The sequence below is a fragment of the Notolepis coatsorum genome (assembly GCF_963971535.1).
Source record: "Notolepis coatsorum genome assembly, chromosome: 11".
In the NCBI taxonomy this organism is placed as follows: domain Eukaryota; kingdom Metazoa; phylum Chordata; class Actinopteri; order Aulopiformes; family Paralepididae; genus Notolepis; species Notolepis coatsorum.
The window spans coordinates 65,098,082-65,120,331 of record NC_140175.1 but is presented as its reverse complement, the minus strand read 5'-3'; the positions used below and the strand labels follow the sequence as shown (position 1 = coordinate 65,120,331).

The 22,250-nt window shown below is 45.3% G+C and overlaps 1 protein-coding gene across 1 annotated transcript in view; it reads right to left on the bottom strand.

Annotated features, from left to right (window-relative positions):
• Window positions 1-22,250, bottom strand: part of LOC311237141 (transmembrane protein 132C) — a gene marked incomplete at its 3' end in the record, with an annotated part of 879,977 nt that overhangs the window by 144,663 nt on the left and 713,064 nt on the right. Inside the window, exon 5 of the mRNA XM_084324947.1 lies at window positions 5,253-5,396. Within this exon, the coding sequence (XP_084181073.1) occupies window positions 5,253-5,396 (144 nt within the window). The remainder of the gene's footprint in view (window positions 1-5,252; window positions 5,397-22,250) is intronic.

Sequence of the window (22,250 nt, the reverse complement as noted above, 5' to 3'; positions counted from 1 at the left end):
ACAGCAGAGAATAATGAGGTTGCTATTGTCATAGACATTATTCTGCCAGAGACTGCCGTTAGCAGCACTGGTACTGAAGGCAAGCATGAGGTTGCTACTGTCATAAAGTTATTCTCCCAGACACCTCTCCTAGCAGTGATGATACTGAAGAGATGCTATGTGTTTTGTTGCTGGTTGAGTGAAAACAGCATAAATACATTTAATGTTTATTCAATTTAGGTAGTTGAATACATTGAACGTCAGCTTGTATGGCTTATCATCTACTGTTTTACATTCTCATGTGCTTTTACTGTCTTGTTTTCATGTCTTGCTATTTTCATGTAGTCTTGCGTAGCCATACCTCTCTCCACACTATGCTAGCTGGAAAGAGGTCTTGCTGAACCTATTATCATTCTGCTATAGTAGTTAGGGAATTTTAGAAAGATGTTCTGACCATCAGTGTTAATTTAGTCAACGATAATTATGACTAAATCTGGTCATCAACAAAGCTTTTTCCCCTGACGACAATGAGACGAGACGTCACGTTAATGTAGATCGTGTGACGCTAACGTGACGTAATTAATGCAATGTTGTTGACTACAAACGACGACACAAATGTAGTTTACAAAATTAAATCTTGCCGAAATCTCTGTTCATTTTAAGACGAGACAAAATAATTATAACTTTTAGAATAAATCTTTTTTTCTTTTTTTTAATTCATGTTATTATTAGTGCAGCATTTCTGTAACACCTCTCAATTTATTCAAACCAAAATCTATGGGCAACATTCTGTAGAGCGACGCAAAGTTTGGGTGGCCAGGGGGCTGTGGCGGAAAAAATTGAAATATAATTTTTCTAATATTAGCGTGTGGGATGTCTACAGGTTTTTATGGATGCTGAATCTATTCCAACTATTCATTTTGAGTAAAAATGTCTCCCTGACCATAAAATATTGCTATCTTACATAGGCCTACGCAGCTGTCAGTCTCCTGCTGCCATCACAATCGACCTGCCAATATGGCTGAAAGCACCTCCAGTCTGACCTCCCCCTCATCACAAGACTACAGTAGGCGGGTTACACCTCCTGAAAAGCTTCCTGGGCTCTATCGGAGTGATCATGGCAGACTCCGGACTGCAAGAGTTAATACAGCTGGTGTACCCAGGCAGCAACACAGCAGAACACATCCTCTCAGCTGGTGCTTATGCCAAGGCCATCGAGTTCCATCTTCTTGCATCTGCAGCAATCCTTACAACAGCCAAAGAAACATTGTATGATGTTGGAAAGATCCGGGAGGCCCTCCCAGAGGGATACCAGAAGGATCTGATCTTCCTTCACAGCTTCTCTGGCTGTGATACAGTGTCAGCGATTTCTGGGTTTAGCAAACCAACTTTGCTCACCAGGCTCTGCAAGACATGGACGTCTTTCTTGACATCCGAGCCGAGAAAGATGACATAATCAAAGCCGGCTGTGAACTATTCACGCTGATGTTCCTCGGGAAACCACCTAAAGACTTGGGGGACTTGAGATTTGATATCTTCAGCAAGCAGGCCGCTGCTGGGAACATCAGACCTCAGAAACTACCCCAGACTACAGGAGCTGCAGCACTCTCTTTGGGCATATCTCCAAACCACAGATTGGCTACTGCTACAAAGTGAATCACCGGATGTATGGATAGAAACTGGGAAAACAAGGTTATGAACCAGTCCCTACAGCAGACCCCTTTGCACCAGACTATCTTCTGATGTGTGTCAGGTGCAATTGTCAGGGGGACTGTAGCTCACTCGGGTGCTGCGGAAAAAAGCAAGGGGTCAGGTGTATATCTGCTTGTGGTAACTGTCATGGTAACTCTTGCCAGAACATCAACCAGCCAGATGAGAAGGGGAGTAAGGGAGATGCTGGATAGTTAGATGAGTAGGGTGAACTTTAAAAACTGATTTACCAAGGTTTCAAATACTGTATACTGTACTCTGTTGTAATGTTATACTATATTCTTCCAAAATTATATTAACCTGTTAAGCCTTAAGGTCCCCCTGCTTTTCTTTATCATAAATCGATCAATAGAGACCGTATTAGATCCCCAATTATCATATCATGGGGTATCTTTGGAAAGCCACCCTCATTGGGTACAACCCTGTGTAAAGATTTTCGAGATCGCCAAATCATTGACGGAGCTAGAGCCCCGGGAGTCGGGGGTGGTAATGTGTACTTTTGCATACTTTGGGGCACGCCTCACATATCGGCATTTAACTCGAGAACCGCTGAACGGATTTTGTCACCTGAAGGGGAAATCGACAGGCAACAAATAGGGCTTTAATTCTATCTATATATTGTATTAAAAGAAATGCACACCCGAGCCACTAGAGGTCGGCAAAGAATCGTCCACATGTGGGCCCTTGGATGTTAAGAGGTCAATGTTTTTAAATATAATTTTTTTGTAGCCAAGAGTAAAGACCATAACCCTATCAAAAACAGTAGTCAAAGTGTATATTTTCATTTTTACCGATGTTTTATACGATTGATCGGAAATACAAATGTATCGGAAAATGCTAATTATCGTAAAAACCGCAAGAAATGACTAAATCCAGATTCAACCCTGCCATTGGAAAGAGGAGCATTTTCCCTATCCATAGATGTATGATTTGGCCATAATAAGGTCAAGGTCAAGTTCAAGGTCAAATATGAATTTATAATTAAAGTCGATTATCATTAATTACTGTATCTACAAATCCTTCTGTTTAATCATCTTCCCGCGGTTAATTAGCTTAGATTTTTTGTACACATGATCTCAATAAGGTGGTGAATGAGCTCAGTGAGCATTTTCTCCTACCCATATACATTTTTGATCATCATCATCAAAATCATAAATCATAATTAATTATAATTAATTTATTCATTACAGACACAATATTACTAGTAACAGACACAATATTTCTGACACTGGAAATACATACCCCCAGGTCCCTAGATGTTCCTAGATACCAAGAACATGCAAATTGACCTTGCAGAAGTGGAGCAATCTTCCATTTACTTAGGCATGTACCTTTAGGCGAAAACGGTCTACAGATTAACAGGTTAAAATGCTTTTCTGTGAAAAGGCAGTTGTTTAGAATAGATTCAGCATCCCTAAAACACAGTTAGACATCCTACAGGCTAATATTGGTAATTGTCTTTGGAATTTTGGATTGTATTTTACACCCACGTGAATAAGTGGGTGTAGAGGAGGGTGGTGGATCTACTGAGAGGGGTGTAGATGATGATGGTAGGGTCTACTGAGAGGGATGTAGATGATGGTGGTGGGTCTAGTGAGAGGGGTGTAGAGGAGGGTGGTGTTGGGTCTACTGAGAGTGGGTGTAGAGGAGGGTGGTGTTGGGTCTACTTAGAGTGGGTGTAGTGGAAATAGTGTGGTTCCAGGTAATCACTGAAGAACCTTCTTGAGGTGTTGTGGGTGTAACTCAATGAAACATCATCTGATAACTACAATGGCATGCCCCCTCTCTGGACCCCTCGTTCCAACCCGCTACGACGGTCATTTCATGTACTGTATGGACAAGGAGACATACTAATGATAATTTAGCGTTGATGTCAGGATGATTAGATAATCAGCCGAAAAATTACAACGTGATGACTGGATTACAGTAAAATGCCTTTTCTCGCCTTTTTCCTGGAATTACTGAAAAACACCCAAACCATACTCTATTCAAAACGGTATAAAATGGAAATATTATATTATTGTGCCCCCCATATGTTTTAGTCTCTTTTATGAATAAGAACTGAAAATGAGTTGAACAAAGAATAATTACATTTCATGGCATCTGTGCAGCCTTGTTTATACACTGTCCATGGAAACGATGAACGGCCCGATCCATAGATGTGCGACTTGGCCATAATACGGTAATTTATATGCCTGATATTCTATAATCATATTATACATAATGTGTCCGGATAGCAGAATTCATAGTGTCTCTACAAAATATCCTGTTTAATCATCGTCCCATTATTAATTTGCTTAGATTTTTTGTACACGTGATCTCAAGAAGAATTTACTTTTCATGTCTGGTCATTTTTAGCATGGTGTTATTCACCGTCAAAGATAAAAAAAATTAAATGTACATTCTCGTTTGGTTAATCTCAATTTACTCAAGCCTAGTAACAGACACACTATTTCTGACACGGGGCATACATTCCCTGAGATCCATAGATGTCCCTAGATACAAAGAACATGCAAATGGACCTTGTAGAAGTGGAGCAATCTTCCATTTACTTAGGTATGTATTTTTAGGCGGATTTTCAGAAAATAGGGCTCAGGCTTAAGAGGTTAAGTGGTTAATGTGAAGATTACTACTGAAGACTATACTGTATGCCAGTTATACATTCTGATGGAGCCTTCCCTGGCGGCAAACTGGTTCCATTAATGCTGTTGGGTAAAAAAAAATGTTTTACTTTAATGGGAGGTTTTACGTGGACCTTGGATATGTTTTGTGAACTTCAGGACTCGAGGAACCCATGGAACAATTTATAATTTATTGTTTCGTTTCAAAAAGGCATGGTTGTCAAAATCAAATTGTGTTCCCAATATGATATGTGTAATTGACAGCTGTGTTTCTGTTACCTTATTATCTTCTGTCCAGAGAGAGCCGTCAAACATTAGGGGGCGCTGCTCTGATCTTCTCTGACCTCAAAATATTGATCTATGATTCTACAACCCTGAAACTCTGCTAATTCCTTCAAAAGGACCTGGTATTGGAGGTTACAAGAAACGTATGCCAGAGTCATATTCAGCCTATATAATGCTGGACAAGAAAACAAGTAAAGTGAAGCTATTGATTATTAAGGACAAGACTGTTCTGGCGTTCTGTTTGGTGTTCAGTGCTCTCCTGCTCATGCTGGATTCTCTATTGAATTGTAAATCCCAGGCACAGATAATAGGGTATTGTCAAGCAAGCTTCACATTTTTTTCTAACATTATATGAAAGTACAGGTTCTTACCTTCAAAATAAGCCATCACTTGTACAAATCGGGCGGATACTTTTCAATATATGTCTTATGAATCATGCTGATACCACACTACTCATTCCTGAGCAACAGAGTATAACAAAGCCATTTCTCAGCCATTGCTTAATGACTACTTTGCTCAAGGGCACTTAAATGGTTTTAGTGCTATTCGCCCCTGCCAGTCCAGGGATTGAAGCGGCAAACGTCCGGTCACAAGGTCACTTCTCTAACCTCTTGGCTACCTCTAGCACCCCCCCCACCCTTCCCTCTGTACACTCACCTTCACCACCTCTTCATCTGTCGACCAGCACTCGACCGACTCTGTCACGTCGGAGACGGCGCCGTCTGTTCCCACAGTGACTACCTTTACCGGCACAGCGACAGTGCGCCCGTTGAGAACAGCCGTGTTGAGGATCTCAGTGTCCTGAGAGGGGGGGGGGGGGGGGGGGGGGGGGGGAACACAGAGCCACCGTTATCTGATTGTGATTCTCTTTATATAATACTGTCTGGCTGCCTATACCCATTGGTAACCACTTACGAAAAAGAAAATGCCTGGTTTCAGTGCAGCTGATGAGCATTCCAAACGTGAGCATTCCAAACATTCTGTGCAAAGCCTCTATAAGACTGTCAAGACACACACACACACACACACACACACACACACACACACACACACACACACACACACACACACACACACACACACACACACACACACACACACACACACACACACATTAATACTTTATTTGGTTCCACAAATTATATTACATAAACAGGGAATCAAATGTATCGGGGCCAAGCAGCACTGAACACTTAAGGGTACACATAGCACCTCCTTCTCCACGTGGCTAAGCTGCCAATAATAGCTGAGACAGAGCAATATTTGGCAATTTGTTTGGCTTTTCTTTTAGACATTGCAGCAATTCTCAGACCGGTCATGGTGGATTTGTGTACATGGCCAAGACTTCCGAACACAAGTACACCATATCTACACCTATACCCAAGGTCAGTCATCACACTGAGCAGTGGTTGGTATTTGATATACTTGTCCCGGAAGGCCCGGTCCATGTACAGGTCAAAGGTACAGCCTACTTCTATGACCAGCACCTCTCCGTGGCTGGTGTCAACAAAAACAACGTCCGGTGTATTGGGTATGTTAGCAAAAACATCGTTGGTAAGGCCAAACCACTCTGGTTTCACTCTGGCATGTTTGTACATTGTTGCACTAGCTGGTGATATGTTCCGTACCGCATCAGACACAATGTCCACAATACGGTCACACACACACACACACACACACACACACACACACACACACACACACACACACACACACACACACACACACACACACACACACACACACACACACACACACACACACACACACACACACACACACACACACACACACACACACACACACACACACACACACACACACACACACACACACACACACACACACTGTTCCTTCCCATTACATCACAATATCATCTATCTCAAGTTTAATTGTAAATTAAAGAGAGAGATAAAAAGCAGACAGTCGGTATGATTATGTCACTCATTACAGCAATTATAGTCTCATTTATCGCTATTCTCACAGGAAATCACTTCATTCCACTCAAAACATCAGAGACTTTGATAATGCTACCGACGATTTTTTACTAAAGGGCGTGCCTGGAATGGTGATGCCAAGATACACCCGAGGACAGGACGTCTTGTGGTTCGAACAGGAGGGAGATAATGAGATCAATTAAGACAACGGTGCGTATTCCCTGAGCTATCAGCGAGCCGCTCGAGGACTTGCTCTTAGTGTCCAATTCATTGGCTATTTTACAATGAAAAGACGTTGAGAGGCCTCGGATGTTTGAGAGGCAGTAAAACCGGTCACCCGATACTGTAGGTTTCTTAAAACCGGCCTCCCGATACTGTAGGTATTTTAAAACCAGTCTCCTGATACCGTAGGTCTTTTAAAACCAGTCTCCCGTCCATTACAAGTGACACCTCCACCTGTTTGCTTTAGTTTTTTCTCCCTGTCAGCTTCTATGGAGCCAAAGTACAGATAACATTATGTAATGACCCGTGTCGGGTAATGGAATTTCAAGGCCACAAATAAGATGGACTTCTCAGCTGATGCCCGATGCCTTGTCTCTTATCTATCTTCTCTCTCTCTTATTTTTTTCTGTCTGTCGTCTTCCACCATCTCTGAACCCACTCTCCTTCTCTCTCCCTCAATGTTCACCGCTCGTCGAAAACCCAGGGTTTTTGATTTGGGTAAACTTTAATTGTGGTAGTGGGGATTGTTTCTTCCACCAAAGTACGAACAAAGTCCAGCACTGTCTCCGTGTAGACATTAATGTTATCTGTGTCGCGGAACACACCCCAGTCTGTGCACTCAAGCGCAGCTTGGAGTGTCTCCTCTGACGCCACATCCCATTTCTGCACCTTTCGCGAGACTACAGGTGTGCTCTTGATTTTTTGTTTGTACTTTGGAGAAAGAAAGATGGCCGCATGATCAGACTTCCCAAAGCCACTAGCAGAATGAGCCTTGTATCCACCCTTGAATTGCGTGTAACAGTGGTCTAAAATGTTACCGCCTCTGGTGTTACAAGTCACATGCTGATAGAAGTCAGGCAAAACCTTTCTCAGATTGGCGCTATTGAAATCACCCACTACTACAATGGCGGCGTTAACGTTCACTGCTTGGAGTTTGTTTACTTCGTCGTGGAGCTTGGAGAGCACTATTGCTGGCTTGCGGTGGAATATACACTCCGACAAGGATGATCGCCGTTAACTCCCTTGGGAGGAAGAAGGGTCGACACTTGATGGTTATATATTCCAGGTTGGGGCAGCAGTGGTTAGATAATTCCTTCACGTTGGCTGGATCGCTCCAATTGTTGTTCAACATGAATGCAATACCTCCTCCACGCTGTTTACCGGACTCTGCTGTTCTATCCTTGCCGTGAATGAAGAAGTGATCGGCCGGTTGGATGGCGTGATCCGGGATTTCTGGCGACAGCCACGTTTCAATGAAGCAGAGAACATTGCAGTCTCTAACGTCTCTCTGGAATTTAATCCTTGCTCGGATGTCGTCCAGTTTATTGTCAAGAGATATGGAAGAGTATTGCAGTATGACGCAGAGCGTCACTATACTCATATAATTATGGTTATATACATAACCGTACGTTCTGATTCACTTTGAGAGGGAGGGGATTCCTGCAGCCAGAGAGAGAGACACCTTAGAGACCCAGTTCAAAAGGTAGGCGATACTGCCACCTGTCGGGATTCGATCGTCATTGCAATTTTAACGTAGGCAGCGGTGCCAGGGAGACACGGGCAGGTCCGCGCGAGTGTTTAGAATGGGGACATCGAAAAAAAAGTTAAAAGGATCAAAACCTGTGAAATCTCGGGTTTTGGCGCTCAACGGTTGGATTCGAATCGGGCAAAAATGGGGCTAGTTTATAAAAATAATTTTTACCATTGCATACCCAAAGCGATTTATTATACTTTATACTTATAGCACATACACAAGTCTGGTCTCTTTTGAAAGGTAACATTCTGAAGTTTCTTACACAATAAAATTTAAAAAATCACTTTGAGTGCTTTTTTAGAGTAACAGAGGTTTGAACACACTGAAGCAAAAGTTTTGTGTACTCACATTTCTGTTTAGTGGTTGCCAGAAGCCTGTTTTTAAGTTCCAGCTGAGAGGTAGGAGCTGGAAAACAGAATGGTTCCATAGCATCAAGTCTTATGTAGTACAGGTCCAAAGTTTATAAAAATCCCACGGAAAATCTATGTTTTACAAAGGTTTTTGTAATGTGTGTACCAGTAAAAATGATAATAACACTAATCGCTATTGGTAAACAAACATAGTGCTGAAAATATACACGTTGACTGCTGTTTTGATAGGGTTAGGGTCTTTACTATTGGCTACATTTGAAAAGAAAAAAAGTATAATAGTATTCTATTATATTATCTAGTATATCTATTTATGACGTGAAATAAATCTCGGCCTGGTACCGGTCCCGTCGGGCTTAACACATCCTGCGCCGAAAACGAGTTTACTCGTTATTGCCCGCCAATCTAATAACGCCAACAACGAGTTTACTAGTTTTTATGATCGTTATTTCCTTTATTCGCTATTGGCATTCATAATTCATCCAGGAAGGCTCCGGGAGCCAGCTGGACTCTGTCTGATATTGCAACACCTCAATACCGCCGCCTGGTGGATTTCGGGCGAGTTGCACTCCACTCTAAACCGGATGTGGCGCTCTGTGCATCGGGGAAAAAGTTCCGGCAGAGCTATCTTGTTACGTGGATCCAGACAAACACCTTGAGTGCATTGGATTACTTTCGAGACACTTTCGGCGTTTATTGCACCGTACAAATGGAAAATGGATCTAGCAGATCGAAATCAAATAATTGGAATTTCGGCCACAGGTAAGAGGAATCTAACGTTAATTCCAGCTCGATTGTGCATTTATTTCATTGCAATCCATCTGATCAACATATGATGTCGTACTAAAGAAAGCCGTTACTGACAATCAAGGAATCATAAACGACCCCCCCCCCCCCTTCCTTCACGCATGATGGAGCATAATGTATAGCGATCATATGTATTTGAATTTTTTAATATAGCGTGTATAGGAACGAAACGCCAATCGATTATGTATAATATGCGTCAGGGCCTATAACTCGCGTTAACGTTCCCACATCCGGAACGATAGATACCCGATGTTGAATGGGCCATAGTAATGTCGATATAGCTATAATATTTAAAAAGTTATAGCCCTGCAAAGAAAGTGAGCGACTCCATAGGGTTACAGCACTGGCAGAGAGTGGTATAAGATGGGCAAACTGTGTGGCAGACAATGTGTTAAGGGGTTAACTTTTGTCATAAGTCCGTTGGTGCATGAGACCCAATGACCTCATTCACACGTCATAGTTAAATACAATATAAACTCTTTCAGGTCCATAATGTGCTATCAAATAAAGCAGAGATGCCTTGAAAGAGAGCTGAAGCAGAAGAGCTGAAATCCTGATTCTCCGTCACAGCCTCAACTATACCTATGACCTTGTGAAAGATACATTTGGAAACAAATCAGCAAACAAACAACACCCCCAGCCCATCCTTGACCAGAACAATGCTTGTAAGTGTGTTGTTGTTGCTCTTCTTCTTCTGCATTTAAAAAGGGAAATATTTCACCATCTTTCTGGCATCAGTAAGGATGATGATCGTCAGGCATACAAATTACAAAGTAAGCCTGAGTCATTTTCAAGAAAATAAATACTCTATCCTTCACTGGGAAATAAATGACAGTAAATAATGGATATTTCTTTAATTGATTTGAGCCAGTGGGTTCTCTGAAAACCTCTCAAATAAATTGCCACACTGCAGAGAGGGAGCCATAAAGGTCAGAGAGGTTCTAATGGTACTCATCAACATAACACTAAAAGTAACTAGGCTGCTTCTTCATCCATTGGGTAGTGAGCTTGTTCATATCACGTGGATTCAGCCCCTGAATCCCTAGCTTGCTAGTCCGGTCTACTTTAAAATTATTTTGTGGCGCAGACTCTGGTCCTGCTGCCCTGAATGGGGATTTCTCTGGTTGGAATTCCAACCAGGCCAATCAGTGTATGTTACTAGGCAGAGTCTACGTATACCTACCTATCAGGTATGTTGACCAGAATAAAAACACCTGAAATCAGCCAGACTGGAAGTGAAAGTGAATGCAATGCAGGCAAGCTTCTCACATCCCAAATACTAGTGTTCCTGGCCTATGCCATGACATTTTGTTTCATCAGTTTTGAATATGAGAGTAATATGCTGGGGAATGTACCGACCCATATGGAAAAGATGATAAGCAAAACGTGGCAATAAATGAACATATACAATAAAATAAAAATACCCACTATAATACTTATAGGATGGCTACCAAATTCAGTACTTTTAAGGGTACCGACCGAAACACGTTGGTACTACCGTGTATCGGTTCACGTGAGATCCAACAGTGCCAATTTTCGGTAATGCAAAAAAAATGTAAAAGAAAATCCGATGATGTCACGTTTTGTTTACCGCAAAATGAAACCGCATGTTAATGTCAACGACAAGTGCACAATACATGTTTTCAAACTCTCTTTGGGTGTTTGCAATTCATGGGGAGTATATGTCTCTGATATCTTGGTACAGTGGGCAGGTTGTTAGAAAGTGTACCTCAGTTTCCACCTACTGGCTCTGTTCATGGTCACGAATGGATTCCAGCTTCATTTATTTACTACAGATGACAAACGTGTTGTTTCTGTTTTTCTTTTTGACATACTTGCGCCACACAGAACAACTCATAACTACAGCCCAGCATCATATTACTGTGTAGCTACTACTAGCCAGTCTCTTGAAACACCACTATCTCCAAACTTCCACTCCTCTCGAAACGTTCTTTTGTTATGTGCTCGCGCTGCCGCGTGGGTTTTCTTTTTAGTGGTCGGCTTACTCCTTCCATAGTTACACATTTGTAACCCATTTAACAGCAGCGGAACCTATCAGACACGGGCTGGGGGGGGGGGGGGGGGGGGGGGGCTACATGACCGGGTCCTTTAAAGCCAATAAAGCTTGACATTATATAGGGAGTCCGGGGTGGTAATCTGACTCTCGTGCGTAAAAAGTCGCAAACAGTCTAAGATTACAATTTAAAACAATGTTTGAAAGAAAACTAACCAAAGAAAAGGTGTAATATTTAAGATTTCGTTTCTACAAAGGGTAGAGAAACTAAATATATACAGATAATGATATAACATGACATAAAGCCAACAAACTACAAGAACAACGTAAACATAGCCTAATAAAATGACTACATTTCTGACACACCATTCACCACGGACCACAAGAGCAGCTTGTGGCGATGTCCCGACTATAGTGCTCTCCTGGGCAGCTTGGTGTAAACTCCTCATCCTTTGCTTGCAGTAGTGTGTTGGGGTGAATTGCCTCAAAAATGTTCACAGTTGCATTTAAACTGGTGAATCTTTGGGACAGTTGCTGGATGATTATATTGAGACATGCATTGAAACGTTCACCCCGAAAGTTTCTCTCTGCGTCAGTGAGGCGGCTGTCTTCAGAAAGTTCAACAAAGTGACGCTTTTCCTGGCCCTGCGTTGATTCAAACTGTGTTTGACTTCCCCATTTAGTAGCCAGGGCAAGAGTGGCAGACTTCGCCTCATCAAATTGTCCCCTATAGGCTACTCCACCAAAACACTGATGGCACGACGTAAACTCCATGATCAAAACTGCAAAAAATAATTTCATCAATGACAAAACTGAGGAAAACAAAAACAAACCACGTGAACTTTGGAAATTACTCAATAATCAACTAGGCTGCAGTAAAAAACTTAAAACCAGATTTTCAAACATAAACATAAAAACGGACAACACGCTCATCACAGACAAGCTGGATGTAGCCAATTACTTAAACATCTTCTTCACAAACATAGCCACAACACTGGTAAACAAACTACCCTCCCACTCAGGGCTTTATGGGGTAGAACACATAGTAGCTTACTACAAAAACCTAGGTTTTTTTTCAAGAAATGGAAAATGGTAACAGATGAGGTACTCAAAAAACTGAGCGCCCTCCGACCTAACAAGGCCACTGGCCATGACAACATCCCCTCCAAATTCCTCAGAGACTCAGCAGCCGCCATCACCCCAGTCATCACACACATAATAAACCTCTCCATAAAACAGACACATGTCCCCAAGGACTTCAAAATTGCGAGGGTGACCCCTCTGCACAAAAAGGGCAGCAAATTAGACCCAGGCAACTACCGCCCTGTTTCTATTTTCACCTCCATCTCGAAAGTCATGGAAAAAATTTTCTACGAACAGGTCGAAAAGTACCTAGCGGAAAAAAATCGAATCTACAAATTCCAATCTGGCTTCAGAACATCCCACTCCACTGACACATGCCTTCTCTATTTGAACAACCACATCAAACAAGAGGTGGACACGGGCAAATACTGCGGCATGGACATGCTGGACCTACAAAATGCCTTTGACACTGTCAATCACTCCATTCTGATTGACAAGCTAAAAGCAATTGGTTTTGATAGTCTATCAGTGAGCTGGATGCAATCATACCTTTAGGGGAGGGAACAGATGGTGGATGTAAACGGTACCCTATCCCCCCCCCTCACAGTGTTCCACAAGGAAGTATACTAGGACCGTTACTGTTCCTAATTTATGCAAATGACATGTCGTCATCTTGTGACTGCAACTTGTTCCTGTTTGCGGACGACTCAGCCCTGCTGGTCTCTGACAAGAACAAGTTACAGGTTGAAAAAACCCTCAGCTCAGAACTCGGCAGAATCTGCACCTGGCTCGCTGATAAGAAACTATCATTACACCTGGGTAAAACAGAGTCCATTCTCTTCGGATCAAATAACAAACTCAGCAAGACCAACGTATTCTCTATTACAGTAGGTGACAATATTGTCACAAGGAAAGATGAAATTACATACCTGGTAGTGGGTTCCATCCTAGAGGCAAATCTTTCCTGTGACAAAATGGCAATGTAACCAATGTAATCAAAAAAGTCAACCAACAAAGAAGATTCTTGTACCGGATCTCCTCTCTGGTAACAAGAATACACTGAAGACTCTAAGAGGAGCACTCATTCAAGGGTACTACGACTATGCTTGCACCTCATGGTACCAAAGCACCTCAAAGGCACTAAAAACAAGTTTACAAACATCACAAAACAAACTCAGACTACTGCTTGCCCTTACTCCTAAAACCCACCTCACCCCTGCCCATTTTGACAACCTAGGATGGCTTAGAGTAGACAACAGAGTACAGCAACTGGCAATGGGCCTACACACAATGGGATACACTACACCACTAAGGTACCCATGTACATGTCGAAATACTTCCAAAAAGTCAGTGAATACCACGACCACAACACCAGAGGGAGGTCCACAAATCATGTTCAACCCAGATTCGGCTCAAACAAGGGACTAAACACGTTTCGCAATTATGCCACAGTAATGTGGAACGCCCTACCCACAGCCTTAAAAAGAATATGTGAATCCCTACCCACCTTCAAAACCGCTCTCAAAGAGCACCTACGGGAGGCTGCCATTCGAAACTGGCCCCCGTAAATGTCCAAACCCCCCCTCCCACACACCCACCCCCTCCTAATGTACAGTTTCCTCCCCCTCGTATGTATATATTTTCTGTTAGGATCTCTGTTTAACAGTACTGTATATTTGCATATCTTGTATGTCACAAATGTAACAGTACTGTATATCTGTATGTTGTGTATGTCATAAATGTCATTATGGATTGAAAATGGGCGGCCCTGATGTAAACAAGACAAAAGTCTTTCCCTGGTCTGCATCCCCTTAACAATTGTGTGTATTGAGCCGTACTGTATTGTACCCATTCTGCAATCTGTTAATAAAGGTTTCAATCAATCAATCAATCAAAACGCCTCTATGACCTTTTTAACCTTAATTTATCAAGGAAAGCTTGTTGAGGACACTCAAAGATGCTAACGATGGTAAAGATGCTAAGACCTTTGATCATTCAACATTTTGTGACTATAAGCATTTTAGTGGTTGAGTCTGCAAGGTTCTCAGTGTCGGCACAATGGAATGGGGAAACATAATTACATCATGTCTTATAGTATAATGCTTATTCAATGTAATTTTACGTGGGTTGAGTTTACACTGTCCTCATGTCAAATGATCAGAAATATTAGCACAACCCTTGTGTGGTGTTTGGGTCTGTGGGACCCGATTTCAATGTTTACTAAAAGATCAATTATACGATGAATTCTTTTTTTTTTAAAAGGGGGTAACAACTGCGCTCAGACAGGTGCGTAGTCCAACATTAATTAAGTTGCAAAAAATGGAATAGGGACCGCACTTGGGGAAATCGTTGTTTTTATTTTTATATGCACAAGTTGTATAACGCACAAAACGCTTTCAGCCATCCGGCCTTCTTCAGTGTGCAATGACAATTGTGACAAACAAACCTTAACTAGGCTGTACTTGACAACATCCAGGTGGGAACAATCGGCAATCAGTCAACAGGCTAGGTTGACGTCATGATCAGTAGCAGGGCTAGATTGACAGGTAGTTCTGTATCGTTAGTGGCTTAGCTTGGCATCACACTGCACTATCTCGCGTACGTGCACGCGTACTGAATAAACCACAAATGTACCTCTAATACCAGTATTAGTCTGACCACACCCCTCATCAGCTTACCTTCATAAGCAGGTGTGTGGTCACCTGCTCTCCTCCTTCTCGCTTTCACCACAAGGAAGTGCCTCGGTAGTACCCCACTTGACGTGTCGTTGATAGTTGAAAAGAGTTGTGACTAGGTTTACATTGTGCCTAACCTTTTTCTTCTCTCACTTGTTTATATAAGAAAAAGGTTTGGGTCATAATGTATTCCGCGGAGAGTAGACCCGCTAGACCTACTCTTCACCACCGATTCTCCATTCCCGCCTCCGTCGTGCGTTCCGGTGCTGGGCTGTTGCCACTCTCGTGGTTGCCGACCCAGCCCGGGAGACTGCCGGTGGATAGTTTTTCTCACCGACGAGCCGAGGGTTCGGTGCCGTCGCTCCGGCGATGGCCTGATCTCGACTCTGGTTCCTCTGTTTCTGGGGAATCGCCCGTTGATGAACGGGGGATTGTCTTAGAGCCAGAGGATTTGCGACGAAAACTTTTTGCGTCTGCTCGCTCACGTCGTAACATGGTGGCGTGCAGACGCGAACGGCCTGGGTTTGGGGAATTGCTGGAGACCAGCGAGGCCGCGTCCGACTCTGGATTTCTGATGGAAACTGAAGACTTCATGGAGGAGGCGGACGGGTTCTTGTATGATGGTCCCGTGGAGGGGAGTATCCCTCCTCCGGAGACCCCGGAGGGGGGAGAAATGGCTCCACGGGGCGCCTTGTTCGAGGATGTCGGGGAACCACCTTGGCCTCATCAACAGGATGCCCTACTGTCAGCCGCATCGGATTGTGGCTCCTTGACAAGTCGCAGCCTGCTGTATGCGAGGGATGCGGGGTCGGTGGAGGAGGGTCCGCAGGGGGAACTGCGGGCCTTGTTTCCCGAGCTCATGGCGGTAGCCGCCGCTGCAAACGGTGTGCCGCTGCCGCAGCCATTGCCTGCACCTGTCCCTGATGACCTCATAGGCCATCCCTGGCAGCGTCCCCCGGTGAGAGGGGTGGACGTTGTCTACCCATTTTTCCCATCGATGGGGGCCTATGTTCGTCGGGGTCAGGCGGTCTCCAACATCATGGGACTAACTCCCGCCTACGTACCAGTTACGCGGGTGTCGGGGTTGGTCAAAGGTATGGGGGAGGGCGTACCTCGGCTTGACAATCCGATGGCCGCGCTCCTCTGTCCGGATATGGTGTGGGAGCCCCTATGCAAGCCGGTCCTCCAGGGGAGGTCGGCTAGGCGATTGGCTTATTGGGGTGACCAGTCATTTATCGCCGGTACACAGTCGCTGGCTGCGGCCTCTAACATCGCCCACCTGGCTAGATTTGTATCGGGGATAATGACGGGCGGCGCGGATCTGAACGAGGTGAGGTGCGATCAGATCACCCAGGCTGCGGGAGCTGTGCTGCACCTCTCCCAGGTGCTAGCCATAGCCATGGGGAAAGTGCGCGCCCTGGCCACCCTGGGCCAGCGTCATCTTTGGCTGGAGCAGGCCCGTGTGCCGGAACGGAAGAGAACCCCTCTTCTGACGGCCGCCCTCTCCGACGCTGGCCTGTTCGGGAAGGCCCTGCTATTGATGACCTCAACATGCAGAGAGATGGCAGAGGAGAGATCCATCCTCCAACCCCATTTTCCGCCTCCCGTCCTTGCCGGTGGGGGCAGAAGGCTTCCGCGACGTCGAGCTGTCTCCGTCGCCGCTACCACTGCCTCCGCCGCCGCTGCTGGCCCTGCCAAGAGGGCCAGGGGACGAAAGGACGCTTCGGCCACCGCCGGCCCATCCCAGACCGGAGGAGACGGTAGGGAACGTCGTGTCCAGCAGACTGTAACCTACCGTCCCTCCGGGGCTCCCCGGGGTGGCAAGACTCGAGCGGCGCGAGGTGGCAGGCGCCGTTGAGAGTGACTTTTCCCCCTCTGTGTCCCCTCCTCTACACCCTCCCCGGCCCCTCTATGATTTTGTGCCTTGAACACATATTTATTTATTAATAAAAAGTTCCCTGATATAAGGGGGACTGTGTTTGGCCGAACAAACTGTGTGTTTCTTCAATACAAATCATGTGGTGGGGTTGTGTTTTATGAATCTACCCTGTTACGTTGGGGGAATGAGTTGTGTTGTGTTACGAGTTTTTAAGCAAGGTCTGCAACTTACACTCGGTAATAGGTTCTATTAGCTTGATGCTCCACATGCAATTAGAACTGGTGGTATTCCATTGCTTTAACTAAGTATATGTGTTCACAACGCTGTGTTGTTAGTTGCAGTAATGCTCGTACACACTTTTCATGGCCTAGCCATTACTCTCGTTCAACGTCTTCCTATGTGTAGCATAGGCTGCGGGTATGGGATTCACGCACAGGCGACTTGTGTTTTGTTGTAAACCCTTTTACACTTTGTGGGTAGCTAACATTGTATTAGCTTATGCTATATATATTTTGTTCTACCGGAGGTTTTCAAAATGGCTACGGTTGTTTTCTGTGTGTAGGGATAGAAGGTGTGTTTTTCGGGAGGGGGTGTCGGATAAACCCCTCCTTTTTCCCACTTGATTGGTTTAGAGGGTTTGTTGACCTCCCTGCTGAGCCAGTCAGGGCCAAGCCAGTGCTTGACGGGGGAGGGGGGGGGGGGGGGAGGGGTATTCTACCGACTCCTGTTATGACAGGATCCGGTGGGTTTTCCCCGCCCGTTATAGCGTTGTTGCTATGGCGACGCCTTCCATGAGCTGGTGTCGTAAAGATGTCGAGGTTAGAGCGCAGGACTTAACCTGCTGCGCTCGTTTTTGTGTCAAACTTGAGTCTGTTGGTCACGTGTCTCACAGTTTACATATCTTTTTCTTGACCGTGGTCTCATGTGGGAAGGTGTTTCTGGGGGAATCTGGTCTTACACTCTGATTAAAAAGAGTGACTGGATTAAAATCATGTGAAAAACAGGGTTTTTTACTCCCAGCTGTGCAGTTAGGTCATACATGTGATGCCTTTTCTTTATTTTATAAAGAGTTGAATGTGTCTTGATGGATATGAAATGAGGGTCCCTGATGGAACAAGACTAACGTCTTCTCAGGTCTGCCTCCCCTTATCTTTTTGTATGTATTCCTGTACTGCAGTCTGTTGGGTATATTTTTTCATTCATTCATTCATGGAGTTGATTGCATCTCGCCCCTCTTGTCGTTTCCCTGGGCGTCTTGGGGATTCAATATGGTGGTCTAAACGGCCTATTGTTGATGTGGGTATGTCCAAACGCACACATAGTGCTAGCTCAGGATGTGCTTTGGCCGTTGCTGACTGGCGCGCCTCGTTTGCTTTGGTAAAACAGCGTTTTTATGGAGCAATTGGGATGGGGGTTTTTCCTCTTCCGACATCCTGTGTGTTGTCGATGGGTTCCCGTTCATGTCAGGGGATGATGACGGAATGGGTCTGGGCATATGGGAAGGGTCTCACGCCCTAGGGGTGGGCCGCCGGACGCGGTTCATACCGACACGTCTGGGTGGCGCCTTCTTTTTATGTTGGGATCAGACGCGCATATCTGCCCCTTCTCCTGGGGTTGGCAGGTCGGCGTGATTAGGGCACGGGACTGGTTCTGGTCGCGCTGGTCCAGATCAGTGCACCCGTTGTCCGCTGGGTATGCAGATCTGCTGTTCTGGTACCCTGAGGGACTTAGGGTTTTTTCAGGGGGGAAAAATGCTAGGTCGATCCGGGTGTCACAGGGTTGTGCGTTATGGGACCCCTTGTTTGATGTATTCTGCACTGTCATAGTGGCTTATGGCCGTGCCGACCTGTACGCATCCGATCTCGTCGGATCTCGGCTGCTGTGCGGGTTGGTCTTGGTTGGTACTTGGTTGGGTGACCTCCTGGGAATACCGAGTGCGGGGTGCTGGGGGCTGGTCTTCCATATTACGCTCTTCTCTTGCGTTTTGGCGCTGAGGAGCCTGTTGGGTGGGGTTAACCTCCTTTGGGATCCTGTGCTCCCCGTATCGCCGGGCCCGGTCCGGGGTGATGCCCGTTGACCTGTAGGCCCGGGATAGCCCTGTTGGGAACCGGAACGCGGGCTGCGGCGGTGCCGCAGGTGCGTTTCGGGGTTTTTTCCTGAGGGGTTATAGGACCAACCATTACATGGGGTAATGCCTGGGTGGTTGGTTCTCTGGTGTGTTGCTGCAGTGTCAACTCCCGGTTCTCCGGTTGAGGGTGCCCCTGCACGTTCATGACGTCTGCCGATCGTATGGGCTTTTCTGTGGGCAGCTGTCAGGGGCCGTGTGGTCTACGGATCCCGCTTCTGACGTGCTGTTGAAAGCTTGGTTATGCGACAACGCCAGCATACGCCCCTTCCGCCGGGGCGGCTGTTCGGCTGTCCTTTCTGGCGCCTGCCTCGTCCGCAGTTTTTTCCAGGCTTGGGTTGACGACCTGTTGCCTGGTCTTCCCCGGTGCACTGCCTGTTTCCGTTGGTTAACTCTTGTATGTTATGACCATGCTGTCTGCCTGTTGCAGGGCTTGTGTTCCAGGCGGTGTGCTGTTGGGGGGGACAGGGCCCGCTCGGCTGAGGGGCCTTTGTCCGAATACGCTGGCGATGTGAGGGGCGGGGTCACTAGGTGCCCCCCTGGTGGGGTCTTGATGCTGGCATCATGGACTTCTCCAGGCCCCCATTCCAGGGAGTCCAGTCCTTTTGGTGGGTCTGGGTCTTCCTTCGCGCTCCGCTGCTACGGCCTTGCCACGGGGTTGGGTTTGCCCTTGACCCCGTGATTCTGGGGGCAGTAACGAGGTTGTTCCTCCGTTCGTTCCCGGGTGGCATGCGGGTTGTGCGTGTGTGTAGTCGTGGGGTCAAGCCACGGTCTGCTCACCCTGTGCGTTAAGTTGCTTGAGTGCCTCTTCGCACGGTCGGGTCCGTCGCCTTCCCGTGAAGCCTCTAATAGGGGGGATACCCTCCATTAGGGGGGGTCGGGGGGGCTCGGCCCTCCCTGTTCTGATGGTTTTGGGGGGCTGTCAGCGGGGTGTATTTGTCAGCCAGTGGCTCCGCTTGGCCTCCCTTGTGCAGTGTGATGCCAAGCTAAGCCACTAACGATACAGAACGTTGGGTTATGACTATAACCAAGTTCTGTTAGTTAGGGGCGATGCTTGGCATCAGACGGCCGCTGCAGCCCTTGACCTCACCTTGTGGTGAAAGCTTGGGAAGGAGGAGAGCAGGTGACCACACACCTGCTTATGAAGGTAAGCTGATGAGGGGTGTGGTCAGACTAATACTGGTATTAGAGGTACATTTGTGGTTTATTCAGTACGCGTGCACGTATGCGAGATAGTGCAGTGTGATGCCAAGCATCGCCCCTAACTAACAGAACTTGGTTATAGTCATAACCCAACGATATCATCACAGTATCACATAAATGCGTATGATGGCTATGTATGAAACAACAAATTAATACATATTACAATACAATATTTACAAATCTGTATGGAATAAAAAAGACAGTACATTGGGGGTATCAGGTTTTTAGACCGTTCATTAATCAGTGTACTAGTTTTTTGTTTATACAGTAGATAACTTAGGGTAGCTTTCACCTAAAGGAATGGAGCCAAATTGAACTCTTCATTCAACCCAGATGGATACATAGATTTGAGCCGATGAATCCATACACATTCCCGTTGCAAAAGAAGTTGTTCATGATTACCACCCCTTCTATTAAGAAAAACCATCTCTAGACCTATGCACTTGAGGTCATTGATTTTATGATCCATTTCGTTAAAATGTCGTGCCACAGGGGAATTAATGTCGGTCCGCTTTATATTGCTTCTGTGTTCGTTCAATTTCGTTCTTTTTTTAAACTCATTGGCGTTGGCTAATTGTATGTGAAGAACATATAAAAGAACACATTTTCACCGCCCTACACATAAATATTACATACTGTATGTGGTGTTCAGGTCCACTGGTCCAAAAAGTGTGGAAATTGTAGTTGAAAACAAGTAAATATGGTAAATGTATTATTGATAACTATTAACTATGCTGTCTAGAGTGCTTGCAACTGGGATACAATTCAAAATATGTTAAGTATTTTTACATGAATTGTTATGGCTTTATTGTTTTAAAATATCAATAATGGTGTGGGTCCACCAGACCCATGAACATTGGTTGAGTAACAAAAAAGTGAACACCACACAAGGGTCAAGTGCCTTGCGCAAGGGCACCTTGTGGTATATGTTTCAGGGAACAGCATGACTTACTATGTTCACTATCCCTATTCCATTATTGCCCACAGCTATCATACCCACCCTGCAGGAGCACTCCAGATACCAAATGAGTTTAGTTATAGCCTTTGTGACAAGTATGACATTCACAACCTGACATACTGTCAATGCGGCATGCCTCTATGACCTGCATCCATTCATGACACAGAGCTCGTCATCATCACCTGACAGCGGATAAGGGGGGACAGGGAAATCGAGGGCTAGGTTAAACGAAGTTGTCGTTGAGGTGACACGCGTCCCCAAGGTTGTTGAGACCGGGGGTTTGTGGTTGACACCGCCCGTGTCATAAATCGTACAACTATGAGGGAGAGAGAGAAAAACACTGCTTAAAATGGATACGACCGGGGGCAGAAAAGAATGGACGACGGAGTAATTAACCGAGGGCTTTTGATATATTACAAGCGGGCCGACAGGTGGCTTCATCCAGTCTGGCGGGTGGCGCTGAAGGTAGTAATTTTAATTACTTTGCGTTCTACTGAAACTATGTTTAGACTTCACCTGCGGATTCTCTATGTCATACTGGTGCGTAGGAGGTTTGAGGAGTTCACACAGCGATCAGAGGAAATATGATACAGTCACACAAATGGGTGAGAGGAGTGAGAGGAACTTGCTGAAAGTGTAGTCATCAGGCTGGGCAGCAGGTTGGACTCAAGGCAACAAGGCCAACGTAATAACCAGTGGTGGGAAGTATCTAAGTATTTTTACTCAAGTACTGTACTTAAGTAAAATGTTTAGCTACTTGTACTTTACATGAGTGTTTTTAATTTTAGGGAACATTGTACCTTTTCTCCTCTACATTTATCTGAACCCATCAGTTACTAGTTACTTTGAA